Raw genomic sequence first — 25,663 nt, 5'->3', positions numbered from 1 at the left:
TTAGTATAAATATGGATGCTTAAGGGAGTAAATTTTATTGGCAGGCTCCAAAGATGATGGTATTTCTATCATTAGTTAATGCCTACATGTTTAAAATATATGTAACAATACTTTTAAGTATGAGATTTATTTTGCAGCACTATTTTGATTGGTAGAAAAGAGACATCAAATATATTCCATTATATGCCTAGACTGGTATGAAGAAGTAAAAGATTACGATGTATATAGCATAGAGAAGCATGGGCAAAGCATCGGATGGAATATAGATATATTTTAATATTAGAAACAGTCACATAATTTTTTTTAACAAAAAATATAATTTTAAAAAAAATCTGAATCTATTAAATCAAATTGAAAAAGATTGGATGTTTCAACGGAACCAAACATTTGTCCATCCTACCGCAACCATTCAAACATTTATTTATGATACTATAGATATTTAATTATTCTATTAAATAATTTATGTTTTTCATGAATATTGGTACTTTTACCAATAAGACGTTGGAACCAAAATAATTATTAATTTTATCTATAATTTATTTTGATTTTTTTGATTTTTTATGATTTTATTAGATAAATTTAAATTTACTGCACGCGTGTGAAAGAGAAGACTGGAGGAATGACACCTGGTCAACTTAGCCGCACCTGGCAGCATTACCCACGTGCTTAAGCAACTGACCGTAGAAAAATTTAAAAACTTAAAAGTAGAGCTCAGATGATTGGTTAATGTGAGCAGCGCCAATTTTTTTTTTTTTTTTATAGCAAAACAAAACTAATTATCGAGGTGCATCACATGGAGCGTTGAATCCAGTTGCATTCCTATTGTACGGTAGCTGTGCAATCAATGCTTCAAGAGAACCTGTAATCAAACCATTCCTTTGTTAAAAAGGGCAAAAAGGAAACCTATAATTAAACTGCATCCACCTTCCAATCAATTGTGGAAAGTGGCCAGTGGTCACACCTTGGTTGCATATCCTTCTATTTCCAGATCGCCGCTTTTAGAATGAGAAATTATATCCTCCAAGACAAGCACCAGATGGCCGTGCACCCTGTCCTTATATGTTCCATTCATCGCATGCTAAATCTTGTCGAATGGCCCATAAGAACTAGCTAAAACGATTGATATGGTGTATGATCATGTCAGTAAGTATAGTGCAGGATATAATTTTGCTTCCAGATTCAGAAATTTGGTCCAACTCAGGAAATTTCTTGAAATATGGAAATTTAAAGATGATCTAATATAATGTAATCAGTTATTTATTTCACTGATTTATTGCTTCTCTATATTTACCAAATATTTTCTAAAAATCTGAACGAGAAGAAGCTTATTGGCGATGAAAGATGAAACGGAGATAGCTTCACGTTCAAAAAACCATGCGGTGGCACAAGGGAATCGACGCTGTAACCGTCTTACAGTAGATGCATACATAAAGGGAAGAGACGTTAAAAAGAAAAAGAAAAGAAATAAACTGATTCTTTCTTCTCCGATCGCAACGTCAACGGAATCTGAGATGACTGTTAGAACCACAAACGATCAGTAGGCGAGCCAAGGTTTTTTTTTGCGTCTATCGACTGGAATCTTCACATATCAAAGATTTGGCCCCTTAATGCACAACATGACTATATGATCTACTGCTTGTTATCTAACAACGTTGCCGATAAAACAAATTATAAGTTTCTGAGAAAAGAGAATCGGAACCTCTCACCACAAAAAAAGAAACGAAAACAAAAGAGAAACAAATAATAAGTTTCCACGAATTGCAAACCCGTTTATGTACATTGAACGTCCAGTGTAGATTAGGATATACTTGGAATTGGAAGCACATCCCTAGGATATAGAACCCAACGCCGTGTTTTTATTTTCCTGGTATTTACGCTTCCCATTTTTTCAACCTCTCTCTTCCAAAACTCCTCAAGCCATGGAGGCCACAAAATGATCTCCCATCGCACTGGACTATTCTGAGCCCCCATCCTTCCCTCCCTTCCTCTCTCAACGCATGCATGGATCGATCTCACAGCAAGCTTCACGTTAAATTCCTCCAGTCCCGGTACATCATCCCGACTGCCCTCGGCTTGTGTCTCATTTTGTTCTACGGCTGTCCCTCCAAAGTATCGGTATCGATGGCCACGAGCGGTGCCCAAAGTCCGCTACTTACGCAGCCACTGCCAAGAGACCGGTGCTCCGGCCGGCACATCTACGTCCATGACCTGCCAAGCAGGTTCAACACCGACCTGCTTCGCGACTGCCGCTCTCTCAGCCAATGGACCGACATGTGCCTCTTCACCTCCAACGCCGGCCTCGGCCCCCTGCTAGCCAACTCCGAGGGCATCTTCTCCGACGCCGGGTGGTACGCCACCAATCAGTTCGCGCTGGACGTTATCTTCCATAACCGGATGAAGCGGTACAAGTGCCTGACAACGAACTCCTCCCGGGCCTCCGCCATCTTCGTTCCGTTTTACGCCGGGCTCGATGTTGCACGATACCTCTGGGGCTACAACGCATCGGTTCGGGACTCGTTGTCTCTGGACCTTGTCCGATGGCTCAAGTCACAGCCAGAATGGGCACCCATGGAAGGAAAAGATCACTTTCTTGTGGCTGGGAGGATTACATGGGACTTCAGAAGGCCAAGTGAGGAGAAAAATGCTTGGGGTGGCAAGTTCTTGGTCCTTCCGGAGGCTAAGAACATGACCGTGCTGGTGATTGAATCCAGTCCCTGGCACAGTAATGATTTTGCGATACCGTATCCCACCTATTTCCACCCTTCCAAAGATAGCGAGGTTTTTGCATGGCAAGGCAGGATGAAGCAGCTGGAGAGGCCTTGGTTATTCTCTTTCGCCGGTGCCCAACGCCCGAACCAGACCACCTCGATCCGCAGCCAACTAATCAGTCAGTGTCGTGGGTCTCACCGGTGCAAGCTGATGGACTGTGACTTGAACGCGAGCAAGTGCCACTCGCCGAGCAGCGTCATGAAGACGTTCCAGAGCTCTGTGTTCTGCTTGCAGCCCCCAGGAGACTCATACACGAGGCGGTCGGCGTTCGACTCGATGATCGCCGGATGTGTGCCGGTATTTTTCCACCCGGGGTCGGCATACGTACAATACTTGTGGCATCTCCCACGGAACTATACCAGCTACTCTGTATTCATATCAGAGGATGAGGTGAGGGAGGCGAAGGTGAGCATAGAGCGGGTGCTGAGTAGGTTCAGCGAAGAGAAGGTGAGAGCTATGAGGGATGAAGTTATTAGGCTGATCCCGAGGTTAATATACGCGGATCCTAGGTCTAGGTTGGAGAATCTGGAAGATGCCTTTGACGTGGCTGTGGAGGGAGTGATTGAGAGGGCGGAGAAGCTGAGAAGGGAGATGTTGGATTTGGAGGGGGTTTCGTCGGCATTTGAAGAGTGCAATAGCTGGAAGTATTCTTTGGTAGGGAGCGAAGATAAGCATGAATGGGATCACTTCTTTTCTAACAAGAAACGTTAATACACAGGAACTACGTACCCAGAAGAGTGGATACAGCACAAATTGCTCAGAATATAAGCTGTCGTTAACCCTTTTTTCTTTTTTGATGATGACCCGTTGCTATAAATTTTTTTTGATTATAATCCGTTGCTATAAATTCCATCCATTATATATTTTTTTCCTATCGATTTGTTTGAAAATAGTCTTTGTATTGCATGATTGCAATTTTCTACTGTCCTAGAATTGTCCAGGGCAAAGAAAACCAAACGCTTGGTAGATAGTTTGATATCCCAGAAACTTTCAACAAATTAATTCAAAGGTGTATCGTATCTAGCAACTCGCATCAGCAACTCAAACAACAAGAGACCGCAGAGGGGCATGTGTTCAGATCTTATGTAGTGCAACTTTTACACCAGATTTTTATATTACCATAGATGGCCACTATGTCGTCCATCTTTGAGAGACGGATCCCATTTATCCCAAAACATATCCACATACATTTTAGTGTGATATATGGTACATCAGAGAGTTAAAAAAGAGCAGCGTATCTCCGAGGATAATATAGCGACTATCAACGATAATATCGCACTCTACAGTATAAAAACCGCATCATAGATGATCCCTTTTCGAGGCATGTAACACGTAGCCTCATGCCTATGTGAGCAATGGGAAGCGAAGAGGGCAATATTCGGCACCCATGGCTGACATTGCCGCAGTACCCACCAAAGGCCGGGTAGTGCTGAGGTGTGGTATGGCCTAGTGCATAGCCCGAAATGGAGAACGCCCTTAGAGCTATGCTTCCAAGAAGCTACTCAGGCAATTGCTTTGCCCTCACCCGACGAGCCCAAGTCTAGAGATGCGGCCGAGCCATTAGTGTTGACCTCTCTAGCTACCTACCTGATCGGGCAAGCTCGAGCTTGCTCGACACCTGTTCGGACATGCTGGGATATTCCTGCAAGATCCTGCAGGAATAGAACCTGCTCGCCAGCCAGCCCACCTGAATGCTTGGCACCCACTAGTGCAGCATGAGAAATGTGCTCAACGCCCAAGGCTTTAAATGGCCCAAAACTAATGATCACAAGAAGTACTGCAGCATTGAAGATTAATATATCGGAGTGCCAGCTACTTTATACAATGAGGCTGTAGTAATTGTCTCAAATTCATCCGACATTAACAACTTCTCTCACCAAGACAATCTCCTTCCTCGACTAGAGGATGCCAAGATAGTTTTTATCCCATTCTCTGTTACTGTCCCCATCTGGTGGAAACAGACTCTGGGCAGCTGTGACCGTATATGTGCCACAAAATATCAAAACAATAACATTCAATTCATGGAAGTAACAAGCTACCGAGAGAATATGCCATGGCAAGTGTATGGTATTTGTTGCAGATATAGTTGACAATTTATTGCTCATGCTTAATCACCTGTGGCTGATTACAAGTACTTGACCATTCCACGGCCCTCAACGCTAAGTTTTGATGCCTGCAGCTGCTTCTTTTTGGGTGCTTTCAACTGCTGCAATTTCTTGTTCATCTGCATTTCCAATTGAACAACTACAATATCAACTGTTCAACAATTTAGCCAGTAAAGCCTAAGTACTACAGCCATAATATATCAAACAATTAGCAGATCATTCCACTATACTATCTCCCGTTGTCATTTTAGTTCCTTCTACCTCAGCCATGTATGTAATTAGTCTTCAACCCAAGTTCATTTAGCATCATCTAAGTTTTTGCAAAATTTCCATAAAATGATTCATATATCAGCATATCACGTTTTCTGCCAAGTAGAAATATGATATTTCACTGAGCAGACAATGAAGATTGAATTCAATGAAGATGAAGAACCAACCTTCATCCGACGCTCATCGTGCATGACTTGTTTAGCTCTTTCCCTGACCTGTTCTGGGTCAATCTTGGATTGAGGACGCACAACAAAATCCAAGGGCAATGCTTCTGGCCTAGAAGCATGTTGCCTGGAAGCTGCTTGTCCGGACTTGCGATCCCTATAGATACCAAAATTCAACCCTTCAGTTTTCCAAAAGTAGAATATAAACACTTGTATATTCAGACCAACCATAAGAAACTTTGAGTCGATATATAATCTTACTGTGAGAACTCAGCCAAATCAAGATCATCGTCTCTAGATTCCACTCCAGCAGCTCTAGCTGCAGGTCTGAAGGATAGAATCCAGAAGCAGCAACCAAGTTCATAAATGAAAGAATGCAGGTCATTTGATATACTAGCACAAATTTTTAGCATAAATAGATATTATCAAAACTGTCAAAATTTTAAATTAACAGGAGTGGGAAAGGCAGCAGTTACTTCTTCATAGATTGCCTTCTATAGGGAACTCTCCCATCATCAAAACTCCTCATATCCTCAAATCTAGTGCTCTTGTTAAATATTGGTCGACTCTGAAAGAATTTATTTGTAGTAAGACAATGATGAGGACATATATCTGATCATATCAGACCTTCCACAGAAGCTATCATGTATTGATTTATAAAAGTGTAAAATACCAAAAAAAAATATAAGCAAATATACTCTAGAACATATATTCCACCTGGCACCTCTACAAAATTCATGGTTCATAATATTACCCATTTATCAACCAATTCTTTTGCTAGTTTTCTGTTGGATGTAGTCTCCTCATCAGATTTAGATAAAAACATAATGACCTGCAGGAAAGAAGGATAGCTTAAGATTGGTTATTGTAGGCTAAAATTTTCAAAATAACTTGTTAGCAGGCTATTATAGTCAGTTGAACCTTCCCAAGCCCACTCTTTTTGAGCTGTTCTCTCCTGTCATATTGCTCTAAATCGATGGGAAACTGCATTATAAGACAACTTGTATGAAAAAATGAGCACATGGTATCAAAGGAAAAGTTAGTTCTTAATGCATGTCCACAGTATGCATCAATCCGTAGTATAAAGGAATTCATTGAGCATCCAGATCAAAAAAAAAAAAAAAAGGATTAGTGACTTAGAAAGCAAAAAGTAGTACACACATCTGTCAATAACTTTAGTATCGCAGTTCGAATATTCATATTAGGCAAACTTCCATCAGGCAGAGGTTCAAGCCAATTCTTCAGAAGAGTTAGCACTCCATGATCTAAAAATTCTTGCTGAAGCTTTTTCCTGCAAAAAGGTTTGTCAAATAAGAAGTCAACAAATACAAATAATATAGCATAAGGATAATTACTATATAAATGTAACATTGATTCAATTAGTTAACAACCAAATAAGATAATTCAAAACAAAATATTCTAATGCACAGGAGATCCGACCAGCCATCCCCAAATAGTTGGGAAAAGGCTTAATGGTTATGATACAGGTGATCTGACAAACTTACTTTGAAAGAACCTCTATAAGCAAAGGGAGCTTCTTGAGTTTATTAATGGCTGGTTTATTTTGCCTGTTTAGCTCAGCATCTTCCTCAGCTGTGACTTCAAGCTCAGCCATAAGATGTTCAACTATCAAAGCAAGTTCAGCAGGTGATTTCTCGTTCTTCTTTTTTTTCTTGCCCCCTTTAAATAGTTGATTAATTTCATCATCTTCCTCACCCTCCTCTGCCTGTATGAACAAAAATATGAAGACATCTTGTTCTAACACTGAACGAGCAAACTAAAACAAGTCATAGACACCAAAAACATTAAGCCTGTGCAAAGCTAAAGGCACACTTGGATACTATACTAAAGAGCACAAAACAGTTCAGACAGATACAATCATAAACCATTGTCTAGAAGATATTATTGCCCTTTTAGGTTAAATGCTCCATTATGGTACAACAGTTGCAAACCCATTGCAAGTGGTTATGTAACTCAAATAAAATCATGATAACTAGCCTGAAAATCATGATGACAGTTACATATCTTAACCAACACTAACACCATAACTGTAACTTCAGAAATGAGAAGAAACTACCAACCTGAGGAGCATTCCCAGGAGAACGAGCTTCGTTGTCACTTCCAAGGCGATCAGCTGGATCAACACCACTATCATCAATGAAGTTATCATCATCCATGGTTCTCATGCCCTCTTGGTCATCCTATTCAATTGACATAGAAGAATTTTAATTAACATGGCTTAACATTAAGGCAGTGTCCTATTATTTAATATGACTTCAATTAGAATTGCACAGCTCCATTTGTTCAAAATATCCAGCTCTTCAAAATCTCCAAGCAAATAAACTAAGAGTTGCATCCATCATGATCAACCAAACATTATTCACAACCTCCAGATATCTAGCCAGTCAGGAAAGGAAAGAAAAACAATCTAGTTATGTGCATTAATGATTGGTATATGTGCAGACCTAAGTCTCCAAATATCTAAAGGTGAAACCACATTTAACATGGAGAAAACATATATAGATAGGAAATTATATTAAAAATGCCATTTCCATAATAAATGCCATAAAAATTAATTTTCATGATTTTTAGCAAGAAATAACACTTAACAAATGCTAACATACATAAACCTTAAAAAATAAACTCTATGTCATCTATATCGTGATGATTTGATGGATCAAGGATGATAAACTATTTCAGAATGCTTCAGAACCAGCTATCGACCTGATGAGGAATTATACTAGCACAGCCACATTGCCAATCAAGGCATACTTTGTGTTTTGCAAGAGTATAATATAGAAAGAAATTTAAGGGTCCAGTAGGTTACGAAGTATAAACTCATCCAACCAAGAAGCAACCCTCCAAAGCTCTTCCAAATTTGAGAAAAGTACAGACAAAAGAAAGAAGAAGGTGAGCTATGAAAGAAAAAACACCATTTCTCTGGGAGGCACAAATTATAAACCAAAATGTTGAATCAGAATTTCCCAAAGAAAAGGTCCAACCAAAAGACAGGCACCTAACAAGTGTCCACATAAGAAATATAATTTCTTATAACATGGGCAGCATACAAATGTCAATGTTCACATGAGAAATCCAATCCTGAGGTTACACATCCTGTGACATTGTTAGAAGATCACCGCACTCAATATCAAAACATCAAGTACTTCAGGAAAGAAATGTTTCACCTATAGGCTACATGATCACATCACCAGCAGCAGAGAATTTGTATGGGAACATCCAAGCATTCAGGGGAAAGGATTCAGATAATTTTGAATCATGTGCAACTTTATCAAGTCCACGATATGGAGTAGGGCTTCTGTTCTAGGTTTCTTACTTCGGATAGGCTAGGAAATACATTGTCAATTATAACATTAGTTGGGTGAACAAACCAATTAACAGTCCCAAAATGGCACATAGTACTGACATGATCAAAAGATGCAAATAGTCGCCCTATGTGTTTAAATCGAAACTGAATTTAGACAGTAGTAAAGCAAGTGGGAAATATGTGTAAAGCCACAGTTGCATTCTTGGTAGCATGATTATGAAAGTAACAAAGTCAAGAGTGAGCAAACTAAGGCAGAAATTGCACTATGAGTATACAATGTAATCCTAAAAAACAATATCACATGTTCAGCAATATATTTTGCAATCTCCCACTTGAGAAGGAAATATAGCATGGCCTATCATTCATCAGATTCCTTACCTAGGATCCAATCACCAAATATAAATGCTACATCTATAGTATACATGCAAAGCCTAGGGTAGCTGAACCCACCAGCAGTCCATTTTGTATGTGTATATGTTGTGCAGATTTTTCTGAGGGACTGAATACTCAATATGCTAAATGGATGATCACCCACTTGCGAACCTGTCCGTTCCCTTTTTTATTTCACACTCCCTATTCTCTACCTTGCATGCCTATGTCAGGCCACTGTTGAAGAACCCCCTCCAATACAAAAAAAACCCCCCAACCCCAACACAAATCATATAAACTCAGCAAAAAGCATGCCAATCTAACAATAGGTCAGCACTCCACCATCGACAAAGGTCAAAGGAAAGAATCTGCACTTCCACCCTTCAAACAAAGGTCGATGAGTTAATTTTCAGCAACTTAACGTACCCAATATTGTCCATCCTCAGCTCTGAACTGTATGGAAGATGGTTGGATAGCATTAACCAAAGTTACCTGTCAATATGCTCCTCCCATGCTTCCTATTCCTCATGGCAGCAGAATTGGGAGTAGCTTGTGATTCTCTGCTTCTTCAGAATTAACGCTTCAGAGCAAACAGATTGCTCTGATGAGAACGTTGATACAGGTGGGCACATTATTTCCACAGATGCAGTTCAGTCCCCTCCTTTTACTACAATTTTCTTTAACAAAAAATTTGATGCACTTAAATTTGATCAGCAGGAGAACTTAAAATAAGATGAATTCCGGATAATCATACAACTCAGACAGAAAACGAATGGGGACGGAAATTCGACTTTCAAAAATTAGTCGATTTCTACCACATAATACCTTCAAAATATAAGCCGATTTCCACCACATAATTCTATAATCAAGCAAATCAAGTGAAAGAGGATGGCGCAGATAGAAATTGACAACAAGAGAGGTTCGTTCAAACCTCAGAATCTCCCCCGGCAATGGTGTCCCATAGTTCTTTAATCTCCGGATCACCGCCTTGATCCCTAGGCCCTCCATAGCCTCTCGATCCCGCCTTGGACACTTTACCTGCCGATCGTTCCATCTTTGACGACAACGACTTCCTCTTCTCCTTCTTCCCACTCCCCTCCTTTCCCATCTTCAGCAGATAAGAGGCCTTCCTCTTCTTAGAGGAAGACGCCTCGTCCTCCTCCTCCTCCCAATCATCCAAAACTTCCCCGGGGATCGCTGCCAGCGGGCTCCCGCTGTGATCCTGGGAGCTCTCCTTGGCGCCCTTCTTCACCAGCCTCTTCCTAGGCTTGCCGACCTTGTCCTCGTCCACCGCGGAGTCCAGCACCGGCGTCGGCGACCGCTCCCGCCGCCAGTCTTCCTCCTCGTAGTCGTCGACCGGATATCCGGGCTCCGGCGAGGGTTCCCGATCGGAAGGCATGTCGGGGTCCATCAGAGGCTCGCCGTCTTCGTCCATGTACCTAAAAAGAAGGAAGAACCCTAAATTTGGAATCGAGGAGAAGAAGTGCGAATAGAGAGAAAGAAAGAAAGAAAGAAGGGGGATAGGGATTGATCGAAGAGCTCACGGATCGTTTTCGTAACCCATGGCCGCGGGACGGGAAGAAGACGACGGTTATACTGACCGAGGTAAGACGCTAGACGAAGAACTCTCAAGCGATGGAGAGAGAGACTCCTACTGACGGAGTAATAGTGGACGGGTTTGGGGATATATTGGCTTGGTTTGGAGCGGAGAGGCAGGAAAGTGCCGGGTAGGAGACTCGGATTGCCTTCGTTTCTTTTCGTGTGCCGACTACAACTGTATAAAGTCGACAGTTTGCCGACTTTGCATACCTTTGGATTCTCCATGAGGGGACATTTTCGGTATAAGTTGATAAGATTTTTTTCAACGTTTAATAGCATATAATTCGGATAGAATTATATATAATTTTATAATAAATAATTAAATTATATTATTTATTTTATTATTTTTATAGATAATATTATGTTATATTTAATATAATATTATCTCAAAAAAATAATAATCTGATTGTCTAGAGGGAGGTGGCTATGTGATTACATATAATTTTACAATCCTGCAATCTTACCATAAAATAATTTTAGGATCAAAATTTTTCCATCAAAATAAATCAAAATAAATTATGGATAGTCTTAATTGATGAAAATAGAAAAGAAAACATAATGAATAATGTCACGATAAATGATTGGTCTCAAAATTAATGTCCCTTTAGAAAATAAACAATAATTAATAAGAAAAGATGGAGGTACTTTGAAAAAATTAGCTCATATTTCATGTAATCTAAATTATATACTAAACACCACAATGTAGGATTTTCTATAATTTTACAATAATATTACTTTACATATCAAACATTGCAATATAAGATTTTCTGTAATTTTATCAGGTAATCATATTTCCTCTGCAATCACATTACTATAGCAATATTATCTATGTAACGTATCAAACACCATCTTGATTTCATATTAGACCCCTCTTTCTACCATGAGTTCTTGCTAATTTCTTACATTACATTTCTCAAATATAAATCCTTCTATTTACCTACCTGTTGCAAAGGCAACTCACTTTCCGATCTTGGATATCAACTGAGCAGTCACCTCGAGAGCTTACTGGTGATAGACACATTTAGAAACATTCAACTATCTTTTTCCAAAATGCATTCACCGTCTGCTCAAACATGGATTAAGATTGTCGCTACAAAAGACATATTTATGGCCCATAGCAATTACACCGCAAAGAAAATAAGTATTCACAATATTTGCTTAAAAGGTGCTCACGTTGCAAGCTTATTATTGGGCATCATAACTGAGTCTAGAAAACCCTGATAATGATGGATTTTTCTCTATATAAAAAGAGGAGAAAGAAACCTCAAATAACTTTTTTTCTAAAATTCAAATTTCTTCTTTTTCAATTATTTCCAAAGTTTCAACTAACTTAAGTATGGATCCTCCATCGGATAAATTCCGATAAGTAGATTTTTGATTGCAGATGGTGAAAATTCGCCTCCAATTGATCTCCATGCCAATCTCTAGCTTGGTTTTTAGCTAATTTCAATTGAAGTTTTGCAGCAAGATTACCTCAACTATTTTCTATGCCTTTAAGGATTACCAAAATTGTATAGTGGCTTTACACGCCCTGGACTTCTTCTCATCTGATTTGAGATCTTTTATACATCCATATATGAAGGTGTGAGCTTGAAATTTGTCTCTATTACTCATTTGGTCATTCCCACCATCCATCCTTTAATTCTTCAGAAAAGCTCTACTTATCACCTATTGATTCACTATTAATAAGCATTATTAGATAATAATAATACAACATTGGCTCCAAGTTTTGGAAAGATTAAAAGATTGAATGAACGGGAATGAGCACTTTGACCATGACTAGCTGGACGAAGGAAAAGTTTATACTTAGTTGCATGTATGGAAACTAATATGCAAATAAAATGGTGCAAAATATGTAGTACTGATAATTGGAGTACCAATAAAACCTTAATTTGCATTTTATTTTCAAGTAATTTAAGGATGTAGTACTGCAAAATATGTGAGAAATGGGGTGAGATTTATGGAAAATTGCATTGCTTCTACGAAAAGTGTTATCAGAACTAGCACCTGACAAGAGTTTACATGTGCATGTATTTGTGTTCCCAAGTGTATGTGCATATAAGTATTGTTTCAATATTTACTTTGATGATATGCATGTCTTGTTATCTTGCATGTAATCCAAAATGATTGATGAGTTTGTTTGGTTCGTGTTCTACTTCTCCGCTCCAGTGCATTTCTCAACGTTTGTTTTTTGACTGTGTTATCTTGTTTTGTGCTCGTCTAAATGCTCCTCAAATATCCTACAAGGTCTGGTTTAAAAATTTCATCACACCATCAAACATCGTCCACTTCTTTTATTTTATTTTATTTTTTTCTGATGAGAATGGTCGACTTGTTTTAAAATAAATCTTCAGCCACATGCATGTCATGCAAGTAACCTGTGGCATGGAGCGAATCTTCAGCCACATGCATATCATACAAGTAACCTGTCGCACCGGAGGACAAAACGCATGATGTCATGAGCAAGCGATGAAATAGGTGGTGGTGCAAAATGGATAGCAGAGTATCTCGTACGTGCATAACAACTATTAAAATATCAGCCTTATCCCACGAGATCCATTGCATACTAGTGGATGACAAGTTGTTGGAAGCACAAAAGCCCTGATTATAAGTTTTTCTTCTTTGTTTCTTTTTTTTATTTTTTTGGGTTGTCAAACATTATTTTCTTTTACCTTTTATTTGTTTGAATAATTTTCATGGTTCATGGGCATGCAATTAGGACCTAGCATCGAGAGGGAACGTGACATGACGTGGGGCGAACTTACACGCGATATATCAGACGTGCCGTATGAAGATACCCGCCTCGCACGATATAATTTCTCATTTAAGGGGCACGGATGGCCACGCGTCATCCATGGATTCGTTTGCGCACATAAGTCATCGGCGCCGGACACGGCTGATACCAAAGCCATTATAAAACCCCCAAGTTCCATGTGTGGCTCCAGTTAAACCGGCCACTCGACACGACCACCCCATGCCCTCGTCGGCCGCGGTGCTTCATGTCCGCCCCTCTCCGTTTTTCTCCTCGCGGGACAGGCTCCAGCAACACCGAGCTCTCAGCGATCGGAGGGCGTCCGCTCCGGGGGCTACCCTCGCCGCGGAGGGGCCGTCCTGCCTCTTCGTGGGCCCCATCGAGACCGCCAGCAAGGAGATGCTCGAAGCCCTCTATCAGCAGGTAAAATATCCCCAGCCACGCAAATTTAAATTCATATAATTCTTCTGGCTATTATTTGCAGTTCTGTTTGCATGGTAGAATTTTATTAGACTTGATCTTTACGGGGAATTATTGTATTCACATATGTTGGTACGTATTACATGTTTTTTAATTTTTTTTTGGTTTTGATCAAGAAAAAGGAGCTGAATGCCCCCTTTATTTCGATTTATGATTTAGTTTTAGGTCTAACTTCTAACTGGTGACCAGGGTTGGAACAATAGGAATAAGTGGAGAAGGATGTTGATTTATTACTCGATTCACTCCAGAAATTTGCCATCCAAATCGAAGGATATCCAACTAGTAGAATACCATAGTTGCTGTCGATCATTGTTATTAATATTTATTCTCTCTCTCTCTCTGTTTTTTAAAATCCTTTCAGGCTCGGGATTCCTACTACAGTGGTAACCCCTTGATCATCGATGACATGTTTGATAAAGTCGAGGTAAGTTCAAGCAACTTCTGTTCTCTATTGTACCATTTATACTGGCATTTCATTCTGTGATCATGGGATGTTATTGTAATAGTTGAAGCTACGGCTGTATGGATCAAAATCTGTTGTGAAGTATCCCCGGTGCAGCCTCAGACGACAATCTACATATGCAGATGCTGAGGTAACTTTCTTTTAGAGCACATATTCAATTGATTTTTTTTGATTTTTGAGGATACTGATTAGGCTGCATGTGAACTGTTTCCAGTCACTGACATTTTACTTGATTGAGTTTTTGATATGACTTGGGTGTAGGGCAGGAAGACCCTTCACAGGTTTTTGCCTTAGCAAGTGTATGGATCCTTCTACTCGTGTTTGGGGCATCTGCCTTCCTTGTGCCTACCATCTATACCATCAGTCTGGCTCTAAAAGATGCTTCCGACCCCACAGATTTCCTATACAATGGAAGATCATCATTCGAATCGCTAACAATGTTAAATGCCATTCTTTTCATGGGACTGGGTTATTTGATTGGTTATCCCGTTGCATCTGCTTCTGGTAAGATTTATCCTGCCTGGTAATCTAAATTCGAAAATCAGTCCCCTATCGTGTATAAATAGTATTGCATTCTTTTGAATGGCAAATTACTGCAATTCTGATATACACTAGCATATGCCTAATTTGTAGGTGCCTATGTCTGTTAACCTGTTTATGCCCCTTTTTCTTCAAAGAATGGGGAATTCATTATTTTATAATGAGAAGTTTGAAACATATGCATCAGCGCATTGCATATAATATCCAGACGCTATTATGATGGATTGTATTCCAATCAGGTCTAGTGAGGTATCAGCTTCAACTTGAGAAAGTTCAGCATAAAATTTTGGGATGGTTCAAAGTTGGTGTATGAAGTGTTATGTGTAATTGATTACTGCAATCTTCATAGGCAGGTGGCAAACTATTTGTTGTTATTTTTTGTGTGAATGCTACTTAATAATATTTAACTCAAAATTGTTGAAAGTTAAAGTGTCATCAGTTGGATTAAAGCATCATTTTGTCAAAACCTCTAGACATGCGAAGTGCCTCTACTTTTTGCTAACTTAAGTAACACACTGCAATTGTGGAGTTCCATGGAATTTTGTGAAGTTTTTAAAAGCAGGAATGCTTTGGAATTGACTAAAAACGCATGGGCCACACAGTGTTGGTGATTTCATGGGTTTTGGCAGACCAAAATAGTTGGGACAACTCTTGATGTTAAGGTTATGGATATGAGTGTTTTAGACAGGCTTAGGGAATGTTAAGAACTGTAGGCCGTGCCATGCTTTACTTTTTGTACCTGCAGATATGCCTAGATAAGAGTTTTTTAAGCAGCTTCTCTATTAATTCAGCAGAGTATAGAAGTTCTTCATGAAAGTATATCTTTCTAAGGCTGACCTAAATCCAGGGAGAGCAGAGAATATCTCACCTATTCTAAGAATTATGGTAGCCCCAGACAAATCTGGATTATGATCTTCACCTCAATTAGATTAGAAAGTTGATGAGAGCATTTGACTTAAATAGCTGAAATGAACATTTCTCCCTGAAAGGGGGCCAAGCATTCTAATTCTTACAACAAATAAATCAACATAAATTGAAAAAAGAAAAAATAAAACTTTGAATTTGATTTATGAGGTAACACGAATTACTTAAGAGGATGTTGCACCATCTGATGAATGAATGATTATGGCTATCCCTGAAAAGGAGGCTGACATGTTATTTCTGAACACTCCCTTTTGATAAGCTGAAGAGAAGTCTGCTTCCAAGTATGGAGCAGCAAGTACAGATGATGAATGATTAATTTGGGTCTAAATTACTTCCATTTCAACCAATTATTGTTTTTGAGTAACTTACTATGACTACCAAATTAGCATGGAAAAAAATAATGCCTACTATAAATATCTTGTTCCAAAGGGCTATAGAATTCCTGGGAAACATATGAGGTCTATTGTGATATGGTAGATTGTTTGGGCATAGGTTTGTCATGGTCATTTTGACATATTTCTGAGGTATTTTATGATGATGTTAATTCCCCAAATCTGTCAACAATCAACAATAGGGCCCTTGCTATGATTGCAAATTATATGAATTCTTGCTCTTAAATAACTAAACAGCAGGTTAAAAAATGTTTAAAAATTCTATGATGAAGTAACTTAAGCTGCTCTATGATGGTGGTGAAAGCTTTTCACAGAATACATTTGTTGCACCGGTTCCTCTTATGAATTTTTGGATAACTGACCCACCTTTACTTTCACTAGTGACACTCACTCAATTAATGTAGCCCTACTATGTCCACAAGTGCCAACATCGCCCACCTACCCACCCACCAACAATTTACTGCTTCATTTTGTGTATCTTTATATATGACCAAGATTCCTGCTTGTTAAAGCTCTAAGTCATTATCTAACATATCATTCTAATATTTTATGAAAATCTTTCATGTTACAAGAAACTCACCACCCCCAAATCCTGTAGAAGTTATCCACGAGTTCTAGCATAATCCAAAAGTTCTTCTATTAGTTTCAGCTTTAGCTCTTGTCACTAATAGTGTTAGATTCAGCCAAGGATTACACTTCTGACCAACATGATGTCAAGGTCATCAGTTTTAGCTCGTGGTTTGCTATCAAAATTCAGTTGGAGATTTAGTTATAATCCTGGAGTCTAGTTGGTTTAAGGGGTATGCCTACAGTCGGTGCATAGTGCATAAGCATCTCTTGCCAATATGTGGATCGGTCCACATTAATAAGCTTGCCTCTTTGGAATATGGTAGAACCCACAAGATAGTCTCTTTTTGGTTGTCTTCAGAACCATCTCTATCAACAAGATTGTCTTTCAAATTATATGTTTCTCTTTTGCTCCTTTGGAGGGTTGAGCTTTGGTGCAATGATAAATTGAGATCACATGTTCGAAACATGAAAACAGCCTCTCTGCACTGTATGCATTCTCTTCTTAGACCCCACAGTGGTGGGAACCTCGTGTGCTAGGCCACCCTTTCCTTTTTGCTCCCTTAAAATGCCTCACTTTGTGATACTTGAACATGCATGCATACTTTATTCCTACCTTCCTAGATCTATCAATACTCAATTACCATAGACATTTAAAAGCTGATGATGGAAAATTCGTGAAAATGTCTATATTTTCACTCAGTTCTAAACAAATCGTGCCACTTTATAATGAAAATGAAGATGATTTTTTTTTTTCCTTGGTTTGATTAACAGGTACATGACTTCAAGTGACTGGATTTATTTTAAATGATCATCAAGAGTGAAAACTTCAACAAAGCAGTCACCACCTCTATTGATTCAATTTCATCTGCATTTCACACACAATGATACTAGTCTTGTAATTAAGAAACAGTCAATTTGCTAGGTAATGGGAACCCGAAATAATTCTCATGATTTCTAGCTTGGATGTACAGTATGATATGATAAAGGTATCTGGTTGTGTTTGAAAGAACACCTCCCTAGCTATTTAGAGGATTGGTCTTGGCTAGGCTTGTTTTCTGATAAATTTGTCGTTCTATATGCATGCATTCTTCTCTGTCAATGTGTTTCAATGTGCCAGTATACTTGCTTAGAGTTCATAAAGTCTGTTTATATACTGTTCATAACTCTAATTTGCATCTATTTTTTGCATTTAAAGTACCACTAGCTAACATCAGTTTTGATTTCAGTCCAAGCTCTGCAAGGCCTATGGAGAAATGACTTAGTTGCACTAAAAGGCTCATGTCCAAACTGCGGCGAGGAGGTTGATTACTGTTGGCTATGGACCCTGCAGTTTATAGTTATTTGAAATTTAATAATTGATCTGAAAATTCATGCTAGGAAATAATCAGAAATTATTATCTTGCAGGTCTTTGCATTTGTAAGGGCAGGAAAATCCAAACAACAACCACACTGTGCAGAATGTCATGTATGTGAGTCAGATTTGGAGTTTCGCACCAAGGTGGAGGTAATTTTTTCCTTTATTTGCCTGTAAGAACGCATGCAACGTAAGCATATACACTTGTTTTCACTATTATATTGTCACACAAAGTTGTGGTTATCCAGAAGGTATTATTATCCTGAATGCTAGTTTCAATTGTGATCAAACTATACTCTCTGCACGTTGCCTGTGCACCCGCACAGACACACACAAACAAAAAACCGCTAAGAAAAAGGGAAAATGAAAACAAAGAAAGGAAGAAAAGAAATGTTGAAGGATTATAGGTTATGATCGTTTTCCTTTTTTGCTCCTCCAAGAACCATTGGGAGATTATCATGGCAAATTTTTCATTAGTTTTGCCCTTTTCGTACAGCAATCCATCTCAAGACCTGACAGGCGTTGGGTTTATGGTCGTGTTTACCTGGTCCCACAGACCTTTGCTAAAGATCGAAGGCGAGCATAGATTGTAATATTGCTGTCGTCTGGAATGTTCTTGGGATGTAACTTTATATTTAACTATGTACAGATCCATTCTTTACTTTGACTTGGCAAGCTTCATGAAAATACATCACAGATTCCTGCTTCGATTTCTCATGAAGCTGCAGTCCGTGAAGACTGAAGAGGGCCTATTAGGTCTCGTGGGAAAGATGTTTGTTAGAATTCCAATACTGACTCGAGCTCTCATTTTATGAAGGGAATGTTTTAGACTCTTCCAAAGAACTTTAATACCTACATAAAGTTGAAGTTGTTCTTGTGTTTTTCGTTTGTTTTTTGTTTTTGTTCCTTTTTCTTTTTGTGTGTGTGTGTGTGGTGCATGGAATTCAGGCACTCATTAAGGTTGCTTTTCGTTGGATAACTACTGGAAGATGCTGGTAAGGCCTGCGATTGATGATTATACTGGTCCGTTTCTTGGGTTCAATAAAGTTTAAGCTTCGCTGACCGTCTCCGTGTTCGAAGCATGAACTCCTAATTTTTATTTTGAACTGTTCCGTGGGGAAGTTAAATTCTTTTTGTATCACTAGATTGTTGTATGATTAATCTTGAAAGTGCAATTCATGTCAACCTGGTTTCTATCATGATTGTACAAGGTCAAACAATAATATTAAAATATTTGCTATTGGATTTTACTCTTGCAACTCCAAACGTGCTTGCAATCTTTCACAGCCTGGAAATTGGTGCTAAAAAATTACAATGCCCTGTACTGAACCTATCCCAGGATCTACTGTGTATATTCGGCTCAAGTTTATAGTGAATTTTACCATCGTCCATACTCATCTCGGATTTGCTTCAAACGAAGTAAAACCCGTCCCATTAGAATTGGATTGGATCAGTATCCTGTGGGATGGAATAAACTACCATACTTAAGGAACATGTATGAAGTTCACTAACGTGTATGAAGTCTCGGATTTGCTACAAACGAAGTAAAGCCCGCCCCATTACAATTGGATTGGATCAGTATCCGGTGGGATGGAATAAACTGCCATCCTTATGGAACATGTATGAAGTTCGCTAACATGTATGAAGTCCGCTGCGTTGACGGCTGAAACGTCTCAACTAGAGATCAGAAAAATATTAAAGAATAATGTGCATCTCCGCACGAACACATGTGAAGTCGGCAGAAAATTTCTAAACTGTCCGATAGACTGCAAACCGGGGTTTTGGCCTGGACCAGGATTTTGGAGGGTAGGTAATCTCAAATTCAAAAGGAGAGCGAAAAACGCTTTCCTTTTTCTCTTCTCCGGCTAGAGAGAAACCCTCTCCCAAAAAGCGGCGGAGCGATGCAAAGGAGGGCGGAGGAGCTGATACACGGCTGAATGGAGAAGCTGCGGCTGGCCTGCGAACATTATATCCGGATCCATTGGGGGAGAGCTAGCCTCTCGGCACGCTCGTTCCGCCAGCCCCTGCTCTCGATGCGATCCATGACCCACGAAACCCTAGCAAATCGAGGTTAGTTCTCTTTCCCTCCTCTCTCTTATCCAGTTCTTTGGTGTTTCTTGAAAATTTCTAGGGTTTCTATCGCCGTCGGTCCTTTATCCATATTGGTAATCAAGAGGTCTTCACCACCCATGATTTTATTCTTTATTTTGCATTTTTTGCAGATTTGTTAGCAAGACAAGCATTTTTAAATTATTTTTAGGATTGCTTGAGCCATTATTGAACTGTCTACTAGCTTGATCTCTTCTTCCCCTTTTCTGTCCGTTTATGTATGTCTTTTCTCGGTTCAGTTTGATTAGGGAAGCTTCGTGTTGACATGGAGTGAGGTATGCAATATTAGTGATCGGGGATATAATGAGGAAGGAATACTTCATGCCATTGGTGCTATTATGCAACTTTTCTCCTTTGGTGAGAGAGTTCTGGACGGGTCTACATTGTTTGATGTTGTCATGCTGCTAGGCCATGGTTGTCTAGATACCTAGGAGCACTCAGAAAGCATTCTTTTAACATGGGGATTTTATTATGCTCTGACTATACTCCCTAGTTTCCATCATTTCTATTGGCCTCGCATTAGCTGTTTTCTTGGGATTATAATTTCGTTGTGAAAAGAGCACTTGGTGGTCATGATAATCGGATCTGGGAATTGGGATAGTCCAGTAGATGAATTTTTCGTTCTCAGAGAAGTAGCTTTGAAGTCTACTTTGAGTCTGTCCTTTTGGGTTTAGATGCAAGCATGTTTAAAATTTTGTGATACCACCAAGTTATGTTCAATGAAATGAAATATGTTTAAGGTGATGATGATCGCTTACTGATTCTGAGATGTAAGGTAAGTTGAAAAGTAGAGTTGTGTTGAAGTTGAAGATTTTAGGTATCCTAGTTTTACTTGGGCAATTCAAGATTCATTCAGATTTTGACATGGTTATCAAGCCTGAGAAATGAAATTCTGGATTAGTTTTATGGGCATGTTTTTTTGCAAAATATTTGGTATGATATGTGTCATTGTCAAAAGTTTCCAGAGGCCTTGATTATGAAATTGGTTATTGCCTTTTCTCCTTTGTCTCCCATAAGGGTCTATTATGAGTCAAGGGGAAGGGGAATAACAGGGCTTTGATGTAGAAAGGGAATTCCCTGTTCACTGCATACACTTTGCCCTCTTAGGCTCCCTTAGGCCGCCAAATTTGAGTTTAGATTGCTAATGTGCTGATGTTCCTCATAGAATCTACTCTTGTGTGCAGGCGATATTGTGACAGTTGTTGACATAGGCCTGATTGGCAAAGGTCAAAGTATAAATGTGCAAGCAGCAAGGCGGTGCAATGATGTCTTTTGTGGCCTGTTATCATGTCCTCTATCATTGTGATTTTTCCTTGGGAACATTGGGATTGGTTAATGTGGTCGTTAGTGCCTTGGTTTTTTCAATTTAGAGGGCCGAGGACTGACATCATTTGAAAGGTTTGCTTATTAAAATATGGAACTTATCCTTATTTGCCAGTTATTTGGAGAGAGACCAAGGAATCATTCATGAGCATTTTATGTGTCCTGTGAAGATAATAGATGTGATATGGTTCAATATCATTGCATGGGAAATTGGGAATTATGCTGGTTGACTCGATATCATTGAGGCTAGTATCTTAGGGAATCAATTGAGATCTTCGTCTTTTCTTTTTCTGATGTTAGATGGCTTTGGGGATGATTCGTCAATATGAACCCCACAATTCAATTTTTATTTTTGCCTTCAGGCTTTGGCAAGAAGTTAATTACACATAATCCACCGAGTACGCTTGCACAAACATGTTTTGTGCTTCTAACTAGTTAAAAAATATAAGACACTAAACAAATGGCAACATAAGTGAAAGGACAGATCTTTTTCTTCCTATGTAAGTACAAATAATGAATTAACTTGGCTTGTTTTTGGAACTTTGTTTTACATGACTATTTGATGAGTCATTCTGTTGTAATTGTACAATTATGTTTTTCATAATTCTTGTTTCCATTTGAATTTTCCATTTTTTATACAGAAAAACTTGGCAAGCTCACAGATAATGTCCAAGAATTGGAGGCTGATCTGGGAGAATCACTAACAGGTAGATGTGTTAGTTAAATATCATTTGTTTTGCAAATAGCGTTCTTTGAGTTTTGTAAGTGTGCAATTTTATGTCAGGTGATATATGTTGGTTTCTAGCAACATAGTGTTTACACCAATTCCTGACTTGTAGTGGAAGCCCAAAGGAACCACGTAATAATGAGAGGCTCTAACATCGGTAATGAAAAGTAAGCCAAGCATTCAAGGCAGATTTAATAGGATGAGCAAAGAGGCCACTAACTGGAGTTAAGTTTAGATAGGACTACTTACATCATGTCCTCATCAAGGACATAAAGACTCGGAGCAGAATGTGAGGTGGTTATTGAAAGATTAAAACGTAGAAAGTGGAGAGAAATGGTTATAATTGATTGTGGCAACTGTCATAAGAAAGTGGATGAGACTAGTAGCTGAAAATATGGGTGTCAATACCGGTGACAGATAGCTGTCTATTGGTTAAAATGTAGGCTGTACTAAATGCCAAACAGTAATTATGAGAACAGGCCCTTTGTCAATCAATGATCAGCATGTCTATTTTATCTCAGTCATTTTCTGTTATCTTTATTCATCTTTTAGTTTATAGTCTTTACCCTCTTTTCTCGAAAATGCAGCATTCTGTAGCGAAAGTCTTTGAAGATCAAGACAACAGACTCTACTGTTATTTATCCTTTCTAGTTCAGACATCAATGGCATGCTTGTGCATCGGTCCAGACTTGCTCTCCTTTCCATACCATCTGGAGGAAAAGAGGGCAAAAATAGCCTTTGTTTCTAACATGAGTTTGATTCTGTTCAAATATATGCAATGATATGGAGAATAAATGATGCATATATCGTTGGTATGTTTGAATTAGCATGATCTGTAGGGAGATCAACATAAATTGATATACATGTCTACAATGCACCCTAATATTCATATTGTTGGTTCATTATTTTTAGATTATCATTTTCTTTATTTGTATTTTTGGGGATCTTTGTCTTTTTTCCTTTTAATTTATTTTCAATAGGTGTTTGCTCAGCTTGCTGTTCTAGGTATGGTTTGCTATAATGAGTCACACTGCTTGGTGCTAGGCGTGCTGTACCATATCGGTGAGATACTGTTACAATATTGGGGACCTATATGACACTGTACTGACACACAATATCTCACCTTCAGCAGCATACCATGTGTCGATGTGAGGGCATACCATACAAATCCATATTGTATGGGTAAGCTACCGAGGTAATGCTCATAATTGTGCAACAAACCTTAGCTTTAAGATTCCTAATTGAAGACAAGTGAGTGCATAACATTTAGATATAGTTTCTTTTCGCTATACAAGTATAGCAAAGCTTAGTTTCAACATTTGCAAAATTGGTTTCAGGAACTGAATTGATATGTTACCAATTCTGTGTGGTATGGTCAATATGATATGGTACAATTGGTATGGTGTGCACCATTGTGCTGACATAGACACAATATTTTTCTGGCTTCCAGCCATGGTAGCACTTGAAACCTGGTGGTACAAGTTGGTAGTCGTCAGTTGGCTCGTCCTTTTTCCCAGTCGGTTATTAAAGTTGTTATGGAGCATCATTAGTGGTTCTCTTGAACTTTTAAGAAAGATGAGATATAATCTTATCATCTTCCAAAATGATCCTTAATTTTTGAGTTAAAGTGTGAACTATCTGGGATCTCAAACTGAGTTGGAGGTTTGGTAGGTAACTCTTCCATGTTTTTAGATATCAAGCAAACACGTCCTTGCTGCAGTTTCCAGATGGATTTGCATGTTTTTAAGTAATAAAACTTGCTATATTAATTCTCATATGTGGTCTCTTAAAGCCAATTTAAGCCCTTGTGATGCAATATCGGATGAACTAGTAGTTTCTGATTTGTAATAGTGTAGAGTATCGTAATTTCTTCCCCTAACCTTTTTCTGCCCTTAATGTATGATTATGAGGTGATTGTTGCTGCAGCATTTTGTTGTGGGACTATCACTTATTGGGTGGATGGGCTGCAGAATTTTTGAATTTAGGAGACCTTGGGATGATGGAATGTTGATATGAGTGCTCGATTCTAGATTTCTATTGTTGTTTTTATAAGTTTCGGGCTGTGGTTTTGGTAGTGTCTTTGGTGACATCCTTGGGGTGCTTTTGGCTCAAAAAAGGATGAACATTTGAATAGAGACCGTTTCTGAACTTTCCATTATGCTTTGAGATTTCTGCTGTGGCCATTTTCCCTTGATCGCCGGTGATCTAGCTGATTGTTGCATGCATGGTTGCTGGAGGTGAATGGCCTATATCCCTGTGAACCATCCGAGGGCATCTAAAATCGGAGCAAAGTCGGACTCGAGTTGGAGAAGGATGATAGATATTCACTTAATGTGGATCTCACCAGAGCCATCATTAAAGGAGGTGATGGATCTCATCAAATGGTTCCCTGAAGTGGTTCGATTTTCAAAAGAGATGAGGGAGGAAGCAATAAGCTAGGCGGCTTCGGTTATGGTGGCTAGGTGCTTTGGGTGGAAGGTGGTGGTGGAGGCGGTCACGAGGGAGTTCTGGCTGCACGTTGGGGTGAAGGATGAGGTAGTGGGGCATGGCTCCAAAGGGGATTCTTCTTCTTCAAGTTCAAGGAGGTTGTGGAGAGAGATCGAGTCCTTTGCTGACCATGGGTGGTGGCCGAGCAGGTGGTGGCACTGGAGCCCTGACATCCTGATTTCTTCCCATTGGAGGAGGCGATCAGCACAGCCTTCGTGTGGGTTCGATTGTTGGAGCTTTTGATGGAATTTTGGGGCGAGATGGCGTTGTGGAGACTCTTAGGCCTGGCTGGTGAGTTCTCCTTAGTGGATGACTGGACGGTCGAGAGGAGGATAGGGTTCACATGGGTCTACGTTAAGGTTGACTTCTCTCAACCATTGAGATCGGGAGCCTTGATCATGGGCGTGGAGGGGCCTTTTTGGTAATGTTTTGTGTATGAAAGCCTTAACGGCCTCTGCCTCTATTATGGATGGTTGCATAGGTCGATGGAGGTGTACCCGATCGATGGAGGTGCTGATTTAGTGGGCTCATGCTTGGAGTTGGGTGCACCGATCAAAGGGGAGGAACTGGGTGTAGCATCGGTCGGTCTATGATTGGGACTGTAAATGGTGGCGACTCGCCGATGGCAGCCTGGGTTAGAGGGATGACTTGAGGAAGAAGAAGATCGAGTCAATCCGGCCAGCTACGTCTGATCCGAAGGTGACTCAGATAGACTCGAGGCAGGCAAACTCGGGGTGAGGTTGGATCAAGCCCTTTAAGATTGTATGGTGGCAATCGCTTGTGCACTCCAAGTCTGATCCAATGGTCGGGGGGGGGGGGGGTTGAGAATGATGCTGTTGCCCAATTAGGCCTTAGCCCATGTGTGGTTGGGCCAGCGAATCGCTTTAGACCGCTGGCGCTGGGTAGTGTTGTGGGTGAGGGCTAGTTGGGGCCCAATGGGG

General features: G+C 39.5%; 3 protein-coding genes across 6 annotated transcripts; 2 read left to right on the top strand and 1 right to left on the bottom strand.

The window, feature by feature from the left end:
• The first annotated feature begins 1,700 nt into the window (after nt 1-1,700).
• On the top strand, nt 1,701-3,552 carry LOC105044546 (xyloglucan galactosyltransferase MUR3-like). The gene has a single exon (XM_010922479.3). The coding sequence runs from the start codon at nt 2,002-2,004 to the stop codon at nt 3,478-3,480; it is 1,479 nt and encodes a 492-aa protein (XP_010920781.2). The 5' UTR covers nt 1,701-2,001; the 3' UTR covers nt 3,481-3,552.
• A 992-nt stretch (nt 3,553-4,544) lies between these two features.
• Nucleotides 4,545-10,699, bottom strand: LOC105044393 (protein IWS1 homolog 1). 2 transcript variants are annotated; one of them, XM_010922272.4, is made up of 11 exons: nt 10,547-10,699; nt 9,934-10,441; nt 7,390-7,509; nt 6,814-7,034; nt 6,470-6,599; nt 6,230-6,292; nt 6,063-6,140; nt 5,785-5,876; nt 5,570-5,635; nt 5,312-5,465; nt 4,545-4,993 (listed from the first exon to the last, which is right to left on the bottom strand). In XM_010922272.4, exons 1-11 carry the CDS (start codon nt 10,564-10,566, stop codon nt 4,895-4,897), a joined length of 1,551 nt encoding a protein of 516 aa, XP_010920574.1. In that variant the 5' UTR covers nt 10,567-10,699; the 3' UTR covers nt 4,545-4,894. The 2 variants fall into 2 exon arrangements, with proteins under 2 accessions (XP_010920574.1, XP_010920575.1); XM_010922273.4 differs by lacking the exon at nt 6,230-6,292 and having other exon boundaries at nt 4,806-4,993.
• A 2,824-nt stretch (nt 10,700-13,523) lies between these two features.
• LOC105044391 (uncharacterized) lies at nt 13,524-23,380 on the top strand. 3 transcript variants are annotated; one of them, XM_073257132.1, is made up of 8 exons: nt 13,524-13,776; nt 14,195-14,257; nt 14,340-14,426; nt 14,563-14,800; nt 17,949-18,022; nt 18,128-18,226; nt 22,150-22,215; nt 23,228-23,380. In XM_073257132.1, exons 1-7 carry the CDS (start codon nt 13,576-13,578, stop codon nt 22,210-22,212), a joined length of 825 nt encoding a protein of 274 aa, XP_073113233.1. In that variant the 5' UTR covers nt 13,524-13,575; the 3' UTR covers nt 22,213-22,215; nt 23,228-23,380. The 3 variants fall into 3 exon arrangements, with proteins under 3 accessions (XP_073113233.1, XP_073113232.1, XP_010920572.1); XM_073257131.1 differs by lacking the exon at nt 23,228-23,380 and adding an exon at nt 22,823-23,146 and having other exon boundaries at nt 13,525-13,776; XM_010922270.3 differs by lacking the exons at nt 22,150-22,215; nt 23,228-23,380 and adding exons at nt 18,573-18,652; nt 18,726-20,146 and having other exon boundaries at nt 13,528-13,776.
• Nucleotides 23,381-25,663: the final 2,283 nt, after the last annotated feature.

The sequence above is a fragment of the Elaeis guineensis genome, chromosome 5 (genome assembly GCF_000442705.2).
Source record: "Elaeis guineensis isolate ETL-2024a chromosome 5, EG11, whole genome shotgun sequence".
NCBI lineage: Eukaryota > Viridiplantae > Streptophyta > Magnoliopsida > Arecales > Arecaceae > Elaeis > Elaeis guineensis.
Note: the sequence above shows the minus strand (reverse complement) of the source record. Positions and strands in the feature narration are given on the sequence as shown.

Excerpts from the sequence above, each read along its gene's own strand:
- LOC105044546 (XM_010922479.3), top strand. The coding sequence starts at position 2,002 with ATGGATCGATCTCACAGCAAGCTTCACGTTAAATTCCTCCAGTCCCGG.
- LOC105044393 (XM_010922272.4), bottom strand. The coding sequence starts at position 10,566 with ATGGGTTACGAAAACGATCC. Across the intron at positions 7,035-7,389 it reads CTCCTGGGAATGCTCCTCAG|GCAGAGGAGGGTGAGGAAGA; the intron begins GTTGGTAGTTTC and ends TTGTTCATACAG. Across the intron at positions 6,293-6,469 it reads TACTAAAGTTATTGACAGAT|TTTCCCATCGATTTAGAGCA; the intron begins GTGTGTACTACT and ends CTTATAATGCAG.
- LOC105044391 (XM_010922270.3), top strand. The coding sequence starts at position 13,576 with ATGCCCTCGTCGGCCGCGGTGCTTCATGTCCGCCCCTCTCCGTTTTTC. Across the intron at positions 14,427-14,562 it reads CTACATATGCAGATGCTGAG|GAAGACCCTTCACAGGTTTT; the intron begins GTAACTTTCTTT and ends GGTGTAGGGCAG. Across the intron at positions 14,801-17,948 it reads TCCCGTTGCATCTGCTTCTG|TCCAAGCTCTGCAAGGCCTA; the intron begins GTAAGATTTATC and ends TTTTGATTTCAG.